Source organism: Urocampus carinirostris, chromosome 2, assembly GCF_059441175.1.
Source record: "Urocampus carinirostris isolate Australia breed hairy pipefish chromosome 2, RoL_Ucar_1.0, whole genome shotgun sequence".
NCBI classification, from domain to species: domain Eukaryota; kingdom Metazoa; phylum Chordata; class Actinopteri; order Syngnathiformes; family Syngnathidae; genus Urocampus; species Urocampus carinirostris.
Window position 1 is genome coordinate 59,584,408 of NC_142350.1, and position 22,781 is coordinate 59,607,188.

General features: G+C 39.9%; 1 protein-coding gene across 1 annotated transcript; it reads right to left on the reverse strand.

The window, feature by feature from the left end:
• Positions 1-4,120: 4,120 nt before the first annotated feature.
• serinc2l (serine incorporator 2, like) lies at positions 4,121-22,765 on the reverse strand. Its single transcript, XM_088327336.1, has 13 exons — positions 22,614-22,765; positions 19,267-19,322; positions 15,742-15,817; positions 13,382-13,479; positions 11,833-11,994; positions 11,529-11,716; positions 9,589-9,668; positions 9,372-9,509; positions 9,114-9,283; positions 8,836-8,926; positions 7,214-7,361; positions 6,924-7,133; positions 4,121-4,810 (listed from the first exon to the last, which is right to left on the reverse strand). Exons 4-13 carry the CDS (start codon positions 13,418-13,420, stop codon positions 4,672-4,674), a joined length of 1,365 nt encoding a protein of 454 aa, XP_088183462.1. The 5' UTR covers positions 13,421-13,479; positions 15,742-15,817; positions 19,267-19,322; positions 22,614-22,765; the 3' UTR covers positions 4,121-4,671.
• Positions 22,766-22,781: the final 16 nt, after the last annotated feature.

Below are 22,781 nucleotides of genomic sequence, written 5' to 3' on the forward strand. Positions count from 1 at the left end.
GCCCGTGGGAAACATATCAGAATAAGTGTCTGAAATAAAGACATTACAAAAATATACAGTTGCTAATACATATTATACATGGTTACACATATTTACAAAGACGGACGGTACACCGAGAGTTTTCAAAGCTTTAATAATAATAACTTTCATCCAAACGGTGCCTGTGACAGGTAGCAACACGCTCGCAACACGGTAAACGGGTCTGTTAAAAAAACATATCGTACTTGTAAAAATCACGGTAAACCGTCCTCATCTTCCTCCTTAGAACTGAAGCATCGAAAAGCAACTTTGTCATTTAGACGTCGTCCCACGCTCCCTTATTCCAAAACACGCTCGCAACACAGTAAACGGGTCTGGTTAAAAAAACATACCGTACTTGTAAAAATCACGGTAAACCGTCCTCATCTTCCTCCCTAGAACTGAAGCCATCAAAGTCGTCTTCCTCAGTGTCGGAAAGAAACTTCGTCATATAGACGTCGTCCCACGCTCCCTTATTCCAAAACACGCTGGCAACACGCTCGCTCCTTCTTTATCGGACTGCTCGATTGCTTTTAGCTTGAATGTGCCTTTCTTTTTTAATTTGCATGATGAGGGTATGTTTACGCCGATTTAATTTACTGTATGCACAAGCCAAGGAGTGCACTCTTCCTCGGCGCATATATTCCACCGGTCTAAATCTTACCTTTTGTACTCGAGCGCCGCTGGCGGCCGTTAAAAAAAATGACATAAATTGGCCACATCACTGAATAAGCCGCAGGGTTGAACGTTTGGGAACAAAGTAGCTGCTCATAGTCCGGAATTTACGGTATGATAGTTCACGTATTTTTTCCAGACATGGGACCAAGTCACACATGTGCAAGTCTCAAGTAAGTCTCAAGTCTTCACCTTCAAGTCCCAAGTAAGTCCCAAGTATTTTTTTCTTGGGCAAGTCAAGTCACAAGTCAAGTCCCGAGTCTTAGATTGCCAAGTCCAAGTCAAGTCACAAGTCATAAAAACAGCGACTCGAGTCGACTCGAGTCCAAGTCACTAAGTCTCAAGTCCCCATGTCTGATTTTTTCGTTTTGTTTAAAACAGTATTTAATTAATGAGAGAAGTATTTACCACTAGGAGGCGCTAAATAATACACACTGTGCCTTAAATACCCAAGGGTCGGAGCTGTGCTGGATTATTTTATGTACTATCTTACCTCTACTCGTACTCATCAGGGAAGCCTGACGCTTCGTATGAAATTTGGAATTCGAAATCAGAAACGGTGCGGGCGGACACTTTCGTGGCAAAATGACGAGCCAAGATTGAGGTCAGGGTAAACCCCTGCGTAAAGTCGATGAGCGAGTAAAAATCCCAGGATGCTCCAGCGAGCGCGTCTGCGATGCTACACTAAGTGGTTGCTAATCGTCACATTGCGGCTTCTGATCTCACATTACGGCGACAAATTGTATCAGAAGATAACAGGAAAGGAAGGCAAGATTTATGACGGCGGAAATGACTTCAATCTTTCCTGGGAGGACTACTGCGCTCGCATTCGTTGATGTGGCGATAACGGTAGGAATAAAAGTGGAATTTATGACGTCGAGCTCCTTTGGTTTCAATACTCGTGGCTGTGCATGCGCGGGACGTTTGAAGCCATGCATGCACTTGTATCGATATTCAAAAATAACACATTGGGAAATTATCTGCACCGCTTATCCTCAGTAGGGTTGCGGGGGTGCTGGAGTCCATCGCAGCTATCTTCGGGCAGTGGGTAGCGGACACCCTGATGGGTGCCAGCCAGTCGCAGGGCACACAGAGAGAGACACCTCACTCGCTCATTCACACCAAATAACAATTCTCACCGGCCAATTAATCTGACATGCATCTTTTTGGAATGTGGGAGGAAACCGAAGTGCCCGGAGGAACCAACCCCACGCACAGGGAGAACATGCAAACTCCACCCGTGGAGGTTGCGGTAGCTGGACTTGAACCCTGAACCTCTGCACCGTGGGGCTTTGGCTAAACACCAAGCTGCCGTGCCGCCTATATTCAAAACAATTCCAAGCAAAAGGTAACATTATCGATCGGACCCTGAATTTACATGGAACGGATCAATACCAATATAACCCGCATCACCCACCTTTAATAGTAATACTGATCTTGAAATTTGAGTGGACAACACTCTTTTCAACAATAAACGAAGATTTGTTATGAAAAAGTTTAATTAGAAGAGCACTTTCAGCGACATACTGCTGTCACTGTCTACTACGGACAGACTGAAGAGATCTTTTCTTCCTCATGCCATGAGGCTCTTTAACTCTACCCGGCAGAGTAAAAGCCCACATTAAACCACACCACCTAAATTGCATATTACCGAATTTTATTGCAATATGTATTCTGTGTAGCACTATTTAGATATTCTATATAACACACTACAGTGGGCATTTGCACGTCACACTGGGTATTTGTATATTGTATTCTTTTCGCTTTTTTATTGTATTGTTCTCAGCGAAGGGATTCTGCTGGAAATGTGAATTTCCCTTCGGGGATGAATAAAGTATCTATCTATCTTATGAGAAACATAAGTCACACCTCACCCATATGTGCACCGAACTTTGCACATGACCTCAATTTAGATCTACTTGTAAACACATTTGCATCGGCTTGCCAGCACAGATAAGGAAACTTGCAGCACAATCAGTTCTACCCACGGATGAATCACTGAACAACCCGAAGATGTCAACAAAAGCTACACATCTCAAAATTGTTTTTGTGAAATGAATGCTATGCCATCGAGGCAGAGTGTGAGTTAACAGTTTATTTTGTAATCAAAATCAACACACTTAAAATTTGCGATATATGTAATAGCCAACCACATATACGCACCCACAAGCGAGAAACAGCATCTGCGATTCTTGATGAAATGCGAAGGCACTTAAGGGTTTGACATTTTCAATCTTACATATTTATACATAAAAAAAGATAATCCCGCATGCACAGGCTAACCAGTTTTTGTAATAATTGTAAAGACTACTTTTTTGGCAGGGTAGGGCAGATGCATCTTGGTTCAAATTGAATTGTGGCTAACAACAATATAACTACCGTATTTGCCAGACTATAAGACGCACCTAAAACCCCAATATTGGCCAGAATTTATAACAGGGTGCACCTTATATGTGGATAATGCAGAATGTTTATTCGTGTGCAACACTACCCGACGTTTTACGGTACACCACCGTGTTCATGCAATGAGTGATCAATCGAAAAAACATCGCTGACCAAAAATCACAAAACATTGTTTGCAACGGGACCCGGGATATCAGCAGTGAGCTGGCTCAAACCAAACCACCAGACCACCAGTAAAACAGGCAAGATACGAAAAGGCATTCGATTGTATCATACTATTTTTACTAACAGTGCCCGAAACAAATGTTAGAGAATCAAAAAAACAAAGTCGTCCTGAAAGATGAATAAACACAAAGTCTCATTCGTCATCAGATTCACAAAAGAGGGTTTTCCCTTTATTTATATTTTTCAGAATGATTTTCTGTATTCCCCATTCTCTAACATTCGTCTCTGGTACTGTGAGAAAAAATAGTGTGATACTGAGATAAACTGTTAAGGCTTGTAGTGTATTACTCTCTCACTGCCGCAACCCGGGTTCAATTTCCATTACATTCAATGTTTTGTGATCTTGATCGGTGACACATTTTGACAGATCAATCATTACACCAATATATACCATAAGTATAGGAATAACAATGGGAGCACTTTCTGTAGTTTTAAATATAGTCCCGTGCGCCTTTTATTTTAAAAATGTATGACAATAGAATATTTATTTTGGGGTGGGCCTTACAGTGCAGAACATACAACTGGTTGGTTTTGCATGTTGCACGGCGAATCCAGAATTATCTGCAAATGACGACATATGCGAGAACACGGGGAGTCCTGCGCACGTCACGTGAGGGTGACATGCTGCCAAAAAGTGATCTCATTTCCCTGCATGCTGCTTTACAGGTACAGATGGACAAATGTGGGGAAGGTGTTGCGTTAGGAACACATGACCTTGACTCCACTGAAAAGATCAGAGATTGAAGCGCTCGGTAGTTTTCTGGCTTTGCAACTATGTGATTGTATTTACAGTTAAGGGAAACCCTCGTCACCATCTACGGGGTGTGCCATTTTCTTCTTATCTCCCTTCTGCACTCCCCCCATGCGGGGCTCCGAAAGAGGTTTCCCCGCATTTCTCTTCGCACTGACGAAGCCCTAGAAATAATCAAAAGGGAGGGGAATCCGGATGTGCTTGAACGGGAAGTCTGGTGTTTCTAGTCTAAAGCATGAAATCCAGAAAGGAAACTTTTGAGGTATTGCGACAGTCTTTGAGCTTGTGCGATAGCGCGGTAACTAAAGTTCAGCAGATACATAACACCAAATGGAGTCCGGCCTATCACGTGGCAGTAACAAGCTTATCTGGGTGACTCTTGGCAAAATAATAAAATACCTTCTTGTGACTCAAGCGCCCATTTACCTGGCCAATTATTATCTTCATTTGATTATCGCAGTCTTTAAACAAGTAGAAAGTCAAAGGCGAGATTTTTTTTTTTTTTAAAAAAGCAATTCTGCAGATTTCATGTACTATTTCCACCTCATTTGTAGTTCGTAGCAAGACAATCCGACCTTAAAATAGAAAAGACCTGCTTCTCAGTTGAAGTCTCTGTCGGGGAAGATGAGAGGGGCGACGAGGGTCCACAGGTACAGGCTGAGACCCAACCAGCTGGAGCAAATTTTCACCCATACGGCCGGCATGGTGCTCCGCATGATTTGGGTGTTGGTGTCAGGTCTGCGAGAGGTAAAAACAACAAGTTCCATAATTCATGCGTAAACATCCCCATTACATAAGAACCTTGTCTAAAGAGGAGGCCTACAGCTAAGGTTTTTTGAACCAACAAGCTCGGGCGCCCTCTGCGGGTCAAACTGAGACATTGCCTGGTAGCATTTTACACAATTTGAGGGTTTTGCAGTTTTTGAAATGATGTATTGTTCTGGAATTCTAGTTTGTGGTATACTGACACATTATTACATTTTTGTCAACTCTTCAAATGATGTACCGCCGTTGTAATATATTTTAGCCAACCCACACATAATCTTTGACCTTGTAGGTTGTTTTCATGCATACATAACAACTGAGAATATTTGTATGGATGTCTCAGTGGCAGATATTTTCATCATTACAAGTACTATTTCCCTATTTATTTCGGAAAAATAAATAAAAAAATATGCCAATATTACAGCTCGTCGAAATGACAGTTTTGTATGACAGTTGTCAATGTATGACAGTTTTTCTATATGTATTATGGATGATTTGAAAAATAACTACAGTATATCCAAAGTATAATTTACTGTATGCCAAAAAGAATTTAATATTATCCCAGAGAAAAATTCATTATTGGAAATGTTCAGAGAAAAATCATTATTTTAAATTTCTGATTTCAATTTTACTTAAAGCGACAGTGTGTATTAAGGGCCTCCCAGTGGATAAAACCCCCTCTGCATTCATCAAAAAAATAATATTATTTTAAAAACATGATTACATAAACACGCACTTTTTATTTTGCATTACATAAGGTTCACCTAGAGGGAGCACACATAATTGTATGCCATCTTGCTGCTACGGATACCCCAAACAAACAAAAACCTTGCAAAAGATTGGGATAAAATGTGAAGGGGAAAAAAAAAGTTTTTATCTTTCCATGTGCTTTTTACCAATTTTTATGGTTGGACTTCACTATGCAGCAACATGTAGTCGTCGAATAACAAACACTGTCTTTTTAATGCATTTAAAGGAGGGAATAAAAAATGTGTGTAAGAGGGGAAAATAACAAACGCAAAAAAAAAAAAAAAAAAAACAGGATTGTTTTTAGGCAACATCATGAAGCCAGACATTAACACATGGATTCAAGGTAAAATCTTAAGCCCACAATAGAAATTCGGGTCGGTCCAGGCCTAAAATGTCAATCATTACGTTTGGTCGGGATGGCCGGGCTTCTGTAGCTGCATTTTTAAAATTAATTATCTACCCGACGTTGTTCTTTCTCTCTGCCCCTCTGTCAAAGTGCTGCACTAGACTCATAAAAGTGCTGTCTGGAATTTGAGAATGTACTACTTTCTGACGCCAACTTCTGGCTTAAATCATCATTGCAGCCTCTGTCAAGCTGCTGGTGTGGCGCATGCTAGTACGTGCACTTCTTAGATACGCTCGGATAAACTCTTTATTTAGTCTTTTTCAGGGTTTGAGTTGACGTCTGCTCTGTATTTATAACAGTCCTCTTGGCCAGAACAAACTAGGTAAAAGAAAGATAAAATCAGATGGGGCCCAGTGGGGAAAAACGTTATAAAGGCTCCTAGAACTCAGTTGGGCATTGTTAACACCTACTTAATCGGGAAAATATTTTACCTTTAACTTTTTAAAGACAACATAAAAGACGCACCCCACCTTTAGAGGTGTACTGTTGCCATGGCCCAATCTTCAAACTGTCAAAGTGACGTACGGCCCTGGAATATTTTTTATCAGTTCTTGGAGAAAAAAAAAAAAATCAATCATGATGAAAAATGGTTGATTAATGTAACCTCTGCAGAAAAAATAAATACCAAAGCTGTAAATGTTTATACAGTCTTGGATTTTGTAGCATAACACAGGCCTAAATTTGTTATCATGAATCACCTCTCTTCCTCCCGAGTCCGCACAATTAAAATGTAAAATTCAGTCCCACAAATCAAGTTAATTGATCGGGCTCGAGCTGGGCCTGGCATGAATACTCGCGAGCCTGTGTCAGGTGAGTGAATTTTTCAGGCCTGATCTAAACTCTACTTCTTCATTTAAGTCTGAATTATTAGTCACGTTTTCCCGCTCTATAGCCCCTACAGGTGGCCACCTTGTGGAGACTCCTACTTACAGGTACCAGTTGGTGAGCGTCATCATGATGTAGAGCGAGGCCAGCGCCAGGTGAAAGTGGAAAGCCGAATAGTTGTACGTAACACCGTCCTCTTCATTGTCCACGGCCCGGCGCACACCGTTTTCTTCCATGACGTTACCTCCACCATCGCCGCCACTCTCCTCCGTTTGAAGCAATTTGTTGACCTGAGTGTTGCTGGATGAACGAATGCTTGGAGACAACGGGAGAAACGGTAAGTTCAGATGTGACAAAATTTTGCGTAACAGGACAAGTGAGGAAGGCTGACTCACCTGGCATAGAGGGTGCAAAAGAAAAAGAGGAGCAGGCCAACGATGCTTTGAGCATCCCACCATTGCAGGTGGCCTGTCGTGCTCTCATCGGGTGTGACTGTGCTGACATTTGAGATGATACTCAACAGGCTTGGATTACACTTGCGGTCTAAGATATCAGCACACATATACACGATAAATGAAATTATTGCAACAACCTTAGAGGGCAACAAATTTACAAAATTGTTTTTATGGCTTATATGGATGCCTTCCCTTGTGTAAACATGGAAAGAACAAGTGCTTTCAATGTTTCTCCCTTGTAACCTACGAAGGAATGTGATATTCTACGCTGCACTGCCACCTGCTGTCAATTTAGAAAGGAAACTATTAAGGCTTGCAAACGCCAAGTGACCATTTGAGGTGGGATATATAGAAATTTCAACAAAAGCTCAGATGATTATAGATTTTTTTTTAAACTTATAACAGACGCTCCCCTACTTACGACCATTCAACTTACAAAAGACAGTAGATACAAACATTTATGGGGATGTTGAAAAATATCCCGACATTGCTGTAAGATTGAGTTTGTATTGTATTTTCCGAGGACATGACATTACTGTGGTGCTTCTTTCCGCTGCTACCGGCGTGTGGTGGCGCTGTGAGAGGTCACCCAGCATCCACCCTGAAGAAGAAATCCGCTTCCTCTTTCTAGTTTGTGTGTAAACATTCTATACGGTCTTTACTATGTCTATACTATCTCCAGCATGCTAAGAACTTTGGCATTTTTATTGTTTAATATCTCGTGCATCCTTTCAATCTGGTTGGTGTAAAATGTAAAGAAGAGGCGAGCCGTTTCTTTTGAAATAAAAGTGGAATAAGAAAGCTTGATGTGGTTGAGAAAATGGTTGGATCGCTTTTTTTTGGCCACTCTCCAACACTGAGGAGGACCTCTTGAATCATATCTTCTAAAAGTATGCTACGCTTAACTTTATCTTTAAAAAGCTTATTCTTTCATTAAAAGATTAACTTTTTAGTACAAAACAATACAGGTTACTTATACAAGCCTTAAACATACAAAATATATCACTGAAACAACTCACAAATTTAACTTACGCACAATCTCGTTTGTAAGTAGGCAGGGTTGGGTAGGGTTACTTTAACTTGATTACTTTCAATTACTTTTAAATTACTCCAATACCAAATATGCTAATAAAAGACAAAAGAAACTAAATATGAATAGAATTACTAAATTTTGTGCAGGCTTGGAAAGTAACGGAATACATGGAACGGCAAAAATTATGTTGGCAAGCTGTTTGGATTTATTTTCTTTTTGTTTCTGTCGCATTTTATGTTAGTTTTGCCGGAGATCAAAAGAGATCAAAGCCAGGAGAGAAAGCTTACCACGTGTTGTGAGTCAAAATTCTATTCATAGTTTCTTTTGTCTTTTATTAGCATATTTGGTATTGGAGTAATCCAAAAGTAATTGAAAGTAATCAAGTTAAAGTAACCCTACCCAACCCTGTAAGTAGGGCAGCGTCTGCATATTGACCTAAGTAAAAGAAGCCGTTTGTCCTTGTTGTTGCACCCTTCTCTCCTAAATATTCGTTATTAAAAATATTCTCTAATGTAACTGACACACTCACTCGGATTGTTGGTCATTGCGGCCCACGTGACGTACATGGTGTAGAGAGAGATGAGAGAAGCTTGCAGCAGACCAGAATAAGGTTGGGCTTCCTGCAGGCAACACAATACACATTCATTAATACTTGACTACATAACAACAACAGGTTTTTTTAAAAGCTTCGTACGGCGAGAGGAAAACAATTGTGCTTCTTACAAACATATTGATTAATAGCAAGACACACTTGTTACATTCACTTTTGGAGCAGAAATGACGGTCTTCTTTTAAATGCTTATTCACCTGAACTTTAGGGAGGATGGAGACAATAGAGACGATGATGCAGAAGATAAGGTTGAGGCTGATGACGACTTTGTGCGTGGTGCAGTCATCCGGTTGCGTGTAGTAAACGTAGAACAGGACAACGGCCGTGAAAGCCAAAGCGTAGTTCAAGAAGGTGAAAGACAGCAGACCTGGGAATCACATGTGAATGAGAGTCATTGAGCCATTTATAGCACTTGATTCAAGTTCAGGAAGTAAACACAAATTAAAATACATTACCTGCATACCAACACTTGTTGTCATTGTTTTCCGCATTCTCTACCCAGGATTTGTTCCAGGAGTGGGCAAAGTCAATAAGGAGAATGAGTTGAATGATAATGAATAGGAATGAGCCCACTAATCCAAAATAGTACCACACTGCCAAGAAAGAAAAAACAGACCATATTAGATGTTTGGAAAAAGTACAAGTAGTAAATAAACTGTAGTTTGTCTGCACCGGTATTGAATGTAGGATCAGATATGAAAAAGGCTCCCACTGTAATTCCAACGAGGATGAGAAATTTAAAGAACCAGAAGCTGTAAAAGAACACAATCAATACACAAGCTTTAGAAATAAAGCAAAAGGCACTGTTTCCGCAAAGCTAGTCTATTTTACAAACGGATCTAAAATTTGTGATATGTAGTTTAATAAAAATGCCAACTTTCATAGAAGTACAGACATTCATTGGAAAAAAAATCCAAACTTCAGTTGTCTTTTGTGTGTGTAAGTGAGCCAACGTGCCATAAATGTTTTAGATTCAAAATGACTTGACAATAATCGACACATTTCCAAACGGGAGCATGCTCATGTAATTGAGACGTTAGTGTGTCATAATGGAATCAAAGTACAGCAGCGATCTCAGGAATGAGGACACCATGACGAGTTAGTCACATGAGTAGCAACTGACTGATAACCTGCATTTCTCATGAGGGGGGACTGCAGCACGTTTGTATAACTAGAAAAATGCAATATAATGTGGAAACAAATGCCATTTCTTAAGATTGTTTTAACTGACACAGTTGAGTTATTGGATACATCAAAATCAAAAGACTATTTAAATTTGCAGTACTGTTTGAAAGTTTTTTTGATGTAAATGGTAAATCAAAGTTTCAGTGCATTTATTAAATACCGTATTTTCCGCACTAAAAGGCGCACCTAAAAGCCTTTATTTTTTTCAAAAGCTGACCATGCGCCTTATAATGCAGTGCGCCTTATTTATGGATCAATATTAAGTCGCAAAGTCTTGCAACTAATGCAGCAGCCGCCGACTAGATTTTCCCCGGAACGCCAAGTAGACCGTGGTGTATGCTGGGATATATATAAACACATACCGGCGTCTCATTTCCCAACCAATGTGTTAATCATCATTTGAATCGATCACTATTGGCTAAATGTATTTGGAGGTAAAGAAGGTGGGTCCTTCTTAGCATTTACAGGCTCGCATAGGCTAAAGCGGGACAAAACAAAGCCTGGAATTGGCCGAAAAAGATGTGAATCACACGTTAGGTTGCTTTACAGCATGGAGAAAACATTTTTTACTAGTCTGTATTTGTGAACAGGAATTATGGGGCTAAACAGACATTTAGCAACAAGCAACGTCCAACGATGCTTCTCGGCGGATTTATTCTATTATTCTTCGGCATTAATTCTTGTTTTGGAGTACGTAATTATTTTACACGGTTGGATTTACTACACTCACAGATGTAAGAGGACTGTGGTTGCGTATTATTATCGAATGTGACGGCTGCAAGACGACTTTGGTAAACTACCCCGCCTTTATATTTTCCCAGTATCTTGTTTCAGACTGATCTTGATGTTTCTGTGATGAGTCTATTTTTAGATTAAATTCAATTCAAAGTGTTTATTATCGTATGCAGAGTAAAGAATGTTTCACTGCACAATGAAATTCTTACTTTGCTGTCCACAAAGTTGCCAACGAAAAAGAAAATAGAAACTAAGGAATGGTTGGCATTTCTTGAATCCCAAGAGTTTAACCTTCCTTATATGTGTAAAGACGCATTTGAGTGATTGGTGACATTGTACAGACACCGTGTCCGTACGTGTCTGAGACACGCATTTGCTTCTATGAGAGCCGTCAGAATGTTAAGGGTTAATAAGTTTGACTGAACTTTCTGACTGTTTTGTTGGCATTCCCACTGTAGCGCCTTATAGTTTGGTGCACCTTATGTATGGAAAATATATGACAACATCTATTTTTGGGGGGCCTGCCTTATAACCTGGTGCGCCATATAGTGCAGAAAATACAATAATCATATGTAGACCACAATATTTAATGATTTTTTTGGAAAGGAAAATAGTCAAATAGCTTTAAATTTGCACTAGAATAATTTAAAGAATAACAATAACCACTAGAGTATAATCCCTAAAACATTTACCCGTTTTGAATCGAAGCACGAGGGTCTTTGCTACTCTTGACACGGATCATGATGATGAAGAAGAGAAAGAAGAAGCAAGTCATGGCAAAGCAAATGCGATAGACAGATTTGTAGCCCACGATGACATCACAGTCGAACTGGTTTTCAATACCAGGTATACTGCTTCCACCCACACAAAATCCCGGGATCTGTAAAACACAAAATATTCAATCAACCCTCTGAGCCTAGAAGCAAAAATTGTGTTACTATGATGCAGATTTTACTTAAAAGCACACAACAATCTTCTACCAACAACTGCTCTCACTTTGCGCAGCTGCGTTTCCATTCCGGGGAGAATCATGATGGCTGACACGAAGGTCCCCAACAGCAAGAAGAAGCTGAAAACTAGCCGAGTGACCGTGGAGTTATTGGAGGAAGGGCAGCAGCCACACAGCAGACATGGAGCTGAGCCACATAGACAGGAAGCCTGTAGGGGTGCACAAAATATCATGTGAGAAACAGCTTTGTGTTTCTTATTTTTTACACTTCTAATCAATTATCAAAACAAAATAAAGTGAATCTTGCATAAGAACAATTCAGCTGGTGCAGATCATGCTCTGTGGAACCATGGCCAACCTGGACAGCCTATTTGTTCAATTTACATTATTGTAATTGACTCGTTTCATAAAACTATGGCAAGTAGGTCAGTTTTTAAGATCGAGATTGCTTTTCGCTTATCAGAAGGGCATTTCACAAATTGATTTTTTTATACCAGTCAATTCATACGTTTTCCCCTTATTTTATCCCATTTTGGATCATTTTAAATTGTGTACGCCAAGTAACAATTTAGTACGGGAAAAAAATGTATAACCTTTTATAATGAAAATTGTGTTAGATCCATCTCGTCTCGCCCTTTTCAGCTCTAATCCGGATCGTTTCAGTCACTGGTAGCAGACGACAACGTCATTGTAGATGGCTAACAGTGTCGCAGTACACTAGCAAATGTTATCCTCGATCGGGCATTTAATTATTTGGTATGTATTGCTTTGCCTTACTCTAATGCAGACTGTGAGAGTTTTCAGCCATGTGTACACAAAGAATATAGGAATGCCATGGGCACTGATACTTTGACATCTTTGTTGCAAATTACACTAAATTGTGAAAAGTATTTGTCCATCTGTAGGTACAAAGTCTTCGAAATCCTGCACTGCTACATATAATAAGCAACACGAATTTTACTGCAAGTGGGTAAAGAAATAAAAAACAAGCTGAAATAATGGTGTTGCTTATTTGGTAAAGCAATTTGTTTACTCAATTTATCTTAGATTTTATTTTACATATTGTGTCTCAGTGTGTGAAAACAGGTGCCAGCTTGGGTTTGTAAGGTGTATTATCACCTAACAATTGGAATTGCAATCGTTAATAAGGGGATCACTTGGATGTGGTTGACAGGTATGTTTTCATTTAGAAGGGCGTTTCACAAATGTATTTGAGTAGTTTCGTCTTTCAAGGAAACAATAAGATTTGGGAACTATACAACAGAACAATGGCACAATATTTCAAATTAATCATGAATTAGTCTTATCAAATATATACTCAACAGACCTCAAAACGGATCAACTAGCTAGCTTGTTAAGCTAACTTCCTTAAAAAAGAGAAGAAACAATCGTGTTTTGTTTGATTGGGAACATATTTCAGTAGGTATTTCAAATAAACCATCTTGGGGATATTAGAGTTAAATGGCGTTTTGTTTACACCACTAACGATCGTTGAGTTGCTTAACAGCTCCTGTTTTTTTCCGAACCCCCGACTGAGTTTGGTCAAACAAAAATTTGAGAAACATTTCACAATTCAAAGAGATGGAAAATACTTACGCAGCTGGCCAAAGAACAAAGTGCCATACAGGCTCCCATCTTGTCGTGGAATTTTTGATGTTATTTGAGGAAAAAAACTCTCCGTCTTCCTTGTACAGCTGTTTTGAGACAAATAGGGTGGAGAATGTCGGTTTCATTTCCGGATGAAGGCAAAGAAATGCTCGGCAAGGTGTCGCCATCTGCCGGCTTAAAGATGAATGACTGGAATTTTGCCACAAAAATCAGGACAACATTCTGTATTATTTAGCGCCTTCTAGTGGTAAGAACGTCTTTAAAAACAATGTTGATTTTAATATAGTGGAACCTCGGTTCTCGACCATAATCCGTTCCAGAACCGTGTTCGAAAACCGATTTGTTCGATCACCGAAAATCGTTTTTCCCATTAAAAGTAATGTAAAATCGTTTTAATCCGTTCCAACACCCTGAATGCTTACCATGAATGTAAACATGAAGCTAACCCAGTGTTGTGTATGTAGTAGGGTTGTAGTAGATTCAAGACAGGCACGGACGGTATATTCATAGAGTGTTTACTTAACTTCTTCCTCGGTAGTTTCAAGCACAAGTACAAGGCTGCACATTAGTATACAGTGACACCGCAGGAAGGGGAGTGTATTACACGACACCACACCCAGGCTAATCGTACGTTCGCGTTAGCGTAATCTTCCGTATGAAAGATTACGCTAACATGAACGTGTACAACTAAAAAAATCAGGTCGTTTACACGTCATTTAGCACCCGGGTCTCCACAAAAAGTGGTGAGCGGTTAAAGGATAAAGAAAATAATTATGAATAGGATTTCTTACCTTTGTGAAGGTCTGCAGAAGCCATGCTCTATTCCCTCGAAAGAAGGGAAACTCGCACACCTTCTTCATATTTTGCTATTATTTCTTTCTTAAATGCAATAGTTGTACGCACTACCCTTCTTTTTTCACCTGTAGCAACTTTGCTGCTTGCACCGCGACCTTCTTCGGAGGCATAATTAGGGGCTAAAACACTCCGTTCACCAATATCTAAAGCGAAAGCAAAAAGAAGTGCGCGCGCACATCATAACAGTTCTTCACGAGGGGTGGGGGCAATCTACAACCGTACGCCGCTCAGCATCGCACCCTAGCGTACCAGCGTTCGAATTCCGATTTTTTGAACGAAAAGCGAAGCAAGAATTTCTCGAAATTTTGGGTCGAGAACCGATTTGATCGAACTGAGAGGCGTTCGAAAACTGAGGTTCCACTGTAATATGCAGAATTGTACGGTAAATATTAATGTAAATGGTCTCAATTTATACAGCGCTTTTCAAGTCAATGAATACCTCCCAAAGCGCTTTACAACGTGCTTCACACTTTTCCCTTTTACACATTTACAACAACAATTTTTTAAGTGCCCAAAAACTTAAATACAAACTTAGTTACGTCTCTAGGATTCCTGTCTGATATAGGTCGATGATGAATACATAAAATGCCGGTCTGCGATTGCCGTCAAGGCATCATAAAACTACAGATAAGCTGTTGACTGAACTACCTCCTATCATGCCCTTCTCTTCCATCAGTTCAGAATCTTCTTTGCTTCTTAAAGACTTTGCGAGTCAGGTATCAATACTGTATAATTATTACTGTATTTCTTCGCTATGGTTGCACAGCTTGCAGAGGTGCTAAAGGAAGAAGCAAAACCGATTAACAACTGGGACTGTTAAAAGTTAGAGAATAGATGAAGAAAATCCTCTAAGGTCATGAAAGTATTTGTAGGTGGAAGACTGAAAATCAGTATACAAAAACTATTTATTTTCTAATGTTTGAAATAACGTTTTCATTCATTCATTCGTTCAAAAACAAAACAAAACAACAACAAAAACCTATCAAATGAATATGCGTTTTTAAGGGTGGCGTGCATTGTTTCGGGTGTCTTTGAAAAGTTGAAGTAGAATACTTTCTCTATTTGGTATATTTTAACAATGCCCAAATTAGTTCAAATAGCCTTTATGTATTTTTTTTCCTACCCGGTCTATCTGCTTATATCTTACTTTTAGCACTGCTGTTCCGGGACTTGCAACACATTAGAAAGCAATTAGGGGGGATAAGGGGGAAAGGGGATTTCATACTCGTTCTTCAGTTTTTTGTTGGTTTAGCCTGAACATGGTAAAGAAAAAAATCCTATTCAAAAGATAGTCCAAATGCCAACCCAAACCCCAAAAAGATGGAAAAAAAATAGTTTACTAGTGCTAGAGGAATCAGCTGACTGAGGCTGCAATCACGACTTGTGACCATGAGATGGCAGCAGAGAGTGGCAAAATTTCAAGTTGCGGACACTAGCTTTAAATACTCGTGGTTCAAGAAATGTTTATCTATTTTGCAAAGCGTCAGACTCACCTACGGGGAACTGACATGATAGTCCACCATCTTGCTCCTAAAGATACCTCCTTAGAACCAAAAATCTTGTAAAAGTCTGGACAAAAAAAAGATGGTGCGGTTTGGTCACTTGACATGTGGTCATTTGCATTCTTCCTTAGGATTTGTTGCACTTGTTTTCGGTTGCAAGAGCCATAATAGACTCGAAAAAAAATAAAAGCCTTCCATAAGCCTTTTTTAATAAAAAAGGGGATTCATACATAGAAGATACTTATTTTATATTAATTCTAATCATTTTACAGCATTAAAAATGTTACGAATGTGCAGATTAAGAAATATATATTGCCCTCCTACTAGGTCAGACATATCCAAAATCCAGCCTGAGGGCCAGTTACGGCACGTCGCACAAATTTTACTGGCACACAGCCTCTAGCATGAAATTAATAAGAATTGGCACGCCAGTAATGTTGACCCAGTATAAAATACATTTGTAGCAAAAAAATAAAATCAAAATCACCATTGCACAAGATGATGGCAGTGGCCCTTTGGCCACCTTGTCCATGGCTTTCAATGAGAATTTTAGCCCACCCCATTTCCGACATGGCGACTGTAAATAAAAAAAGGGGAGATGACTGTGAGGGCCGCCACTTCCAGGACAGTGGAAATTGGAGAATTATTCATCAAAATCTGAAACAACTGCATCTGCCTATTTTGCCAAGTGTCTGTGGTCGGTTTTCAAAAAATATAATATCAAGAAGCACTGCCAGATGAAACATGCTGACTAGAGAAAGCTAGCTGAAAACAAACGCTGTGAAAATGCAAAGCAACTGGAAGCTGTTTAAACAGCACTGCAGCACTTTTTAATGAGACCCTCCGAATCAAATAAAAATGCTATAAAGGTGAGCTACAAGAATTGCCTACTCCAGGTCCTTTAAAAAAATTAGCATATTGTTATAAAGTTTATCGTTTTCCAAAGTGTAATGATGAAAATGAAACCTTCGTATATTTTAGAGTCATTGCACACCAACTGAAACATTTGTGCTCTTTTATTGTTTTAATATTTATGATTTGGCCAAATGGCACATGAAAACCCGAAATTTCTCAAAAAATTAGCATATCATAAAAAGGTCCTATAAGCAAGCTACTGACCTAAATACCTGAGTTGCAAGTTAACTCTACACAAATGCAAATGAATCCCGAGGCTGTTAAAAGCTCCCAGCCTGGTTCATTACTCAAATCGCAATCATGGGTTAGACTTCTGTCACGGTTGCCCATTGCCCTCACCTGGCCCCGCCCGTTTGGCGCCAGCTGCGGCTGGTTGCCTGTTTGGATTCCCTCCAATTTAAAATCAGTGCTCTCATTCACTCCTTGTCAGTCCGTCAACGAACCTCTGCACTTGCAAGACTTGTGTTTTGACTCTGTCCGGTATCCTGCTCATGTATCCAGTATCCATTATCGATCTCGTCTGTTTCCTCCTGCCCGGTATATTGCTCCCGTCTCCCGTATCCGGTATCGATCCCGTCTGTCTCCTTCTGTCCGGTATCTTGCTCCAGTTTCCGGTATCTGATATTGCTCTCGTCTGTCTCCTCCTGCCCGGTATCTTGCTCCAGTATCGGATATCGATCCCGCCTGTCTCGTCCTGTCCGGTATCATGATCCCGTTTGTCTCCTCCTGTCAAGTATCTAGCTCCAGTGTCAGATATCTATCCCGCCTGTCTCGTCTTGTCCGGTATCTTGCTCCCGTCTCCAGTATCCGGTATCGATCCTGTCTGTATCCTCCTGTCCGGTATCTTGCTCCAGTCTCCATTATCCTATATCGATCTCGTCAGTCTCCTTCTGTCAGCTATCTTGCTCCACTCTCCAGTATCTGATATCCAATCTTGTCCTGTCAGGTATCCGGTATTGATCCCGTCGGTCTCGTCCTGTCCAGTATCTTGGGGTAAGACACAAAAATAAATCTCTAAGCAAATGGGCTGTTCCCAGAGTGCTGTATCAAGGCACCTCAGTTGTAAGTCTGTGGGAAGAAAAGTGAGGAAGAAAACGCTGCACACCCAAAAGAGGTGACCGGATCCGGAGGAAAATTGTGGAAAACAGACGATTCTAGACTTTGGGGTCCCGGAGAAGCAGTGGAATGGGTCTGGAGTGGAAGCATCCATAGCCTCAGTGGACAGTTGTGTGTAGGAAATGGGCTACAGGTGCTGCATTGCCCTGGTCAAGCTCCTTTTGAACTAGGACCAGAAGAACCTGAAACGGCTGACCTGGGCGACAGAGAAGCAACACTGGACTGTTGCTCAGTAGAGCAAATTATGTTTTGGGGATGTAAACAAATTTTGAATGTCCTTCGGTAATCAAGGTGGCAGAGTCTGGAGTAAGACTGGGAAGAAGGAAATGCCAAAATGCCTGAAGCCCAGTGTCAAGTACCCACAGTCAGTGATGGTCAAAGCTTTATGGAGATGATTTTTATTTTTTAGCATGACCTGGTACCTGCTCACAGTGCTAAAACCACTGGTAAATGGTTTACTGACCAAGGTGTTACTTTGCTCAATTGGCCTGCCAACTCTCCTGATCTGAACCCCATAGAGAATCTGTGGAATAGTGCGAGGAGGAAGTTGAGAGACACCAGACCCAACAACAGTGGAACAACAGGAAGCCAGAGGCCGACGAGATTGATACCAGTTACACGAGCAGATACCGGACAGATCGGGTCGATACCGGACAGGACGGGACAGACAGGATTAATATCAGATACAGGAGACTGGAGACGGATATCAGACAGGATGAGACAGACGGCATTGATACCAGACACTGGAGATTGATAAACAGGACGAAATAGACTGGGACGATACCCGAGACTGGAGACTGAGGTCAGATGTAAAACAGGGCGAGATAGACGGGATCGATACCGGACAGGATAAAAAAGCAGGATACCGGACAGAGTCAAAACACACGTCTTGCGGGTGCAGAGGTTTGTTGGCAGACTGACAAAGGGCGAGTAAGAGCACTGAGCTTAAATAAGAGGGGGAACCAATCAGGTAACCAGCAGCAGCTGTCGCCAAACGAGCGGGCACAGGTGAGTGTAATGAATAATCATGACAAAAGTAAAAATATTGTAAAAAATTTGTCGGATTTTTATCATAATTCTTGAAAAGATATTTAAAAAATAATTACAAGATGGTAAAAAAAATCTCCCATTGGCAGATCAATTTTACTTATTCTAAATGCATGCAATTTCACAGAAAAACAAGGGCGAAAACATATGGTAGAGTCTACCAGGTAGACCTTTTCCTATTATACCCTCTGAGCCACCGTGACTAAAATTGATAAGAAAAACTTTATACAGATAATCCAGACCACATGATAATTCAAGCTTTTAAAAAAAGACATGAAATCTCAGTGGAAGTAGAAAACCTTCTCATAGGCCCGCAATCTTAACTTTGACATGTGAATTCTAATTATGATTACTTACTAAATTAGATTTTAAACGCTATTATTCACTCATCTTTATGTCTTTAAAAACGTGAACCAACCATAAAGCTCAATTACAGACCTGTTCCTCTAGTCAAGCGTGCCTTGCTTTGGAAATGGTGTCCTCAGGGCAGTCATCTGAAAGAAATTGAGAAAGGATTGGATCGGGAAACAATTAAGACATTCAAATAAATTACTAGTATGTTACAATCAAACATAATGGCGTGGGAGTGGACACACTAAAATGGGATTAGACACAAGCAAATTAAAAATAAAACACGAGTTTTTAAAATGGACTTCAATTCACATCGTTCAATTTAGTTCGATTTGATTCAGGCCGCGTGTCGATCCATGCCAAAGCCAATTGGATTTTCTCCTATTCGCTCTGAAAATGCTGGTCTACTAGTGATCCCAAGAGCCAAGAAGAAATCCGCAGGTTCAAGAGCGTTCTCCATTCGGGCCCCGGTGATCTGCAAACTTAGTGGAACTGTTTAAATCTAGGCTTAAAACATACTTCTATTCTATAGCTTATGAATTACCTATAATTCATCTTGACATTATTTGTTATCGCAACTTCCATTGCAGCCTGGTCATCTTGGAAGGGGATTACCTCCGGTCCCTTCTCAAGGTATCTTCATTTTCCTCATGTTGAGGTTTTTGAGTTTTTCCTTGCCCTCATGTAGGTTTTAGATCAGGGGATGGTGTGATAATAATCTGTAGTTTGCAATAATCTGTGGTATGTGCAGCCCTTTGAGACTCCTTGTGATTAAGGGCGTCACAAATAAACATGACTAGACTTGACTATTGAAAACTACAGTCCTCCAAAAATCATTAGATAGTTTTCTGAATCTACCAGTAAATCAAGTAATGAAAAGGAAAATAATTATTCTGAATGTATCAATCGAGCCCTAAGACACAGCAGGAAGCAGCAAAGGCAAGAAAAACTGTTGAGAAGAACAAAATCGGATTTTACATTTTGAAGGAGGACCGCTTTTTCCTCCTCCTCCTGTTGAAATCAACATCCGGGTTGCGGGACCAGACCGGTAAAAACAAGCGCTGGAGTGAAAAGTGTGAGGTTTTCACTATGATAAAGCAAATAAAATACATAAAACAAAATATATGAAACAAAATATTATGGACTAGTGAATACAGAATAGGGCTGTAATGGTTTCACAAGTGAGCTTTCAAAATGGCTGACAATTGTTTGTACACTAAAGGGGAAGATATGAGAAAAACTAAACAACTCAGTGGAAAATTCCCAACATTCCAGCTTCACACCAATCCTTTGTCCAGACTGAATTGTACTGGTGGTTTGAGAAGACTGAAGGCCTCCCTCTCAATAGTAAATCAAAACACCACTTAAAATAATGTAGAGACTGTAGACAGGGGTCTCCAACGTGGTCCTCGCGGGCACCAGGGTGTCCCCTTAGGACGGTTTAGGTGCCCAAGGACCTGTTCTGAAAATAGCTCATTGGTGCTGGGTCATTAAGATTTTCTAGTAAAATGATTTTTTATTTGTCTATTTAAACCAATTTTTAACAGATTACCTGGTAATATCATAACAACATAACAAGCTGTTGTTTTAGAAATCAAATAACTAAATTGTAGTTCACGGGCTTCAAGGAAAAAAACATTCATAATCTATTCGTATATCAAACAAATGTATTCATTCATCTTTTTATTGATATATTTTTATAAGGTATAGAACAATCTAAATTTCCAATGTATGGGTTTTGTAAAGAGCAAGAAATGTGTAGTTTTTTTAAACTAGCTATTTGGCTAACTTTGTAGCTCTCTAGCAAGCTATCTTGCTACCTTTTTAGCTATTTAGCAATCTAGCTAGCTAGCATTTTACCTTTTTGTGCATGCTATCTAGTTTTCACTTTACCCTTTTTGCTAGTTATCAACCTAAGTCTTGGACTCCTTTCTTGCTAGCTATTTTGCTTTATATCCGTCTATTTAAATGGCTTTTTACTCTTACAGCTAGCCATCTAGCTACCTTTTAGTTTTTTTTAAAATACCTGTTTACCTTTCAGCTAACTACCAAGCTACCCTTTTAGCTATTTAGCAAGCCATCAAGCTAAGTTGCCATTTTAGTAATTCATATTAACCTTTGTGCCCTTTGCGATAATTAGTCACAAAAAGTAGCTTCACGCTTGAAAAAAGGTGGGAGACCCTGATGTATAACAATAACAAAGCCAACCCTTTTAACTTGAGAGCTACTTTTTTGTTACTAATTAGCAAGAAGGGCTACCAATTTAAAATAGCAACTTATGTTATTACTATGTTGTTACAATGTTATTACCGGGTTGTAGTTGTTAGATGTAGTTTTAAAATGAGCTCAGTCAACCACCAAAACATTGTTTTTAAGGACACTGATCAAGTCACTTATGCTAGTTAGAAATAATATGTCCTAGAAAATCACTATGACCAACCATTGGTGAGCTTTATTCAGAACCAGTCCGCAGGCTACTGAGGTGCTCTTAGGGGGTGACCTCCTGCCCGCAGGTACCACATTGGAGACCCCTGAACCCGATAAATGGATATATTGTGGTGACAAGTTATTAAAACAAGAATCAAATAAGTATGTTTGATTATATGGATGGGCAGCACGGCAGGACAGTGGTTAGCGCGTGTGCGGCACAGTTCTGAGGTCATGAGATCGAACCTTCCTGTTTGGAGTTTGCATGTTCTGCCCGCGCTTACGTGGGTTTCCACCGGGCACTCTGGTTTCTTCCCACATTCCAAAAATATGCATGTCAGGTTAAATGGCCGGTCCAATTTGTCCCTAGGTGTAAATTAACAAGTGAGTTGTCTGTCTGTGTGCCCTGCAAATGGCTAGCAAACGGTTGAGGGTGTCCCCTGCCCACTGCCCGAAGATAGCTGGGATAGGCTCCAGCACCCCCGCGACCCTACTGAGGATAAGCAGTGCCAATAATGGATGGATTATATGGGTAATGAAAATCTGCATTGATTACCACTAAATTATTACTTTGATTCAAATATTAATGTGATATATTGTAACCAGGGTTGGGTAGGGTTACTTTAACTTGATTACTTTGTGCAGGCTTAGGGAGTAACAAAATACATGGAACGGCAAAAATGGTGTTGGCAAGCTGTTTGGATTTATTTTCATTTTGTTTCTGTCGCATTTTATGTTAGTTTTGCCGGAGATCAAAGCCAGGAGAGAAAGCTTACCACGTGTTGTGAGTTATAATTGTATTCATATGTTTCTTGTCTTTTATTAGCATATTTGGTATTGGAGTAATCCAAAAGTAATTGAAAGTAATCAAGTTAAAGTAACCCTACCCAACCCTGATTGTAACTAGAAAACTAGAATATATTTATGACTATATGCAGTGACACGGTTCGGTATTGTAATAGTTCATAAATGAGAGTTTAACTGTAATTATTTAATGAAATTGTCACCTTGTCGGCTCTTATCTCTCTTCGTGGACTATATACACTCAAATAAAGAAGGCTCTAGTCAGAAATAGTTGATTAAATAAACGCAAAGGCTAAAAAGAAGACAACGCTGTGCGCCCGATTGTATGTGGGTTCTATTTCCTGTTTAATGCTTTTTTGTGTTTTCCCTGT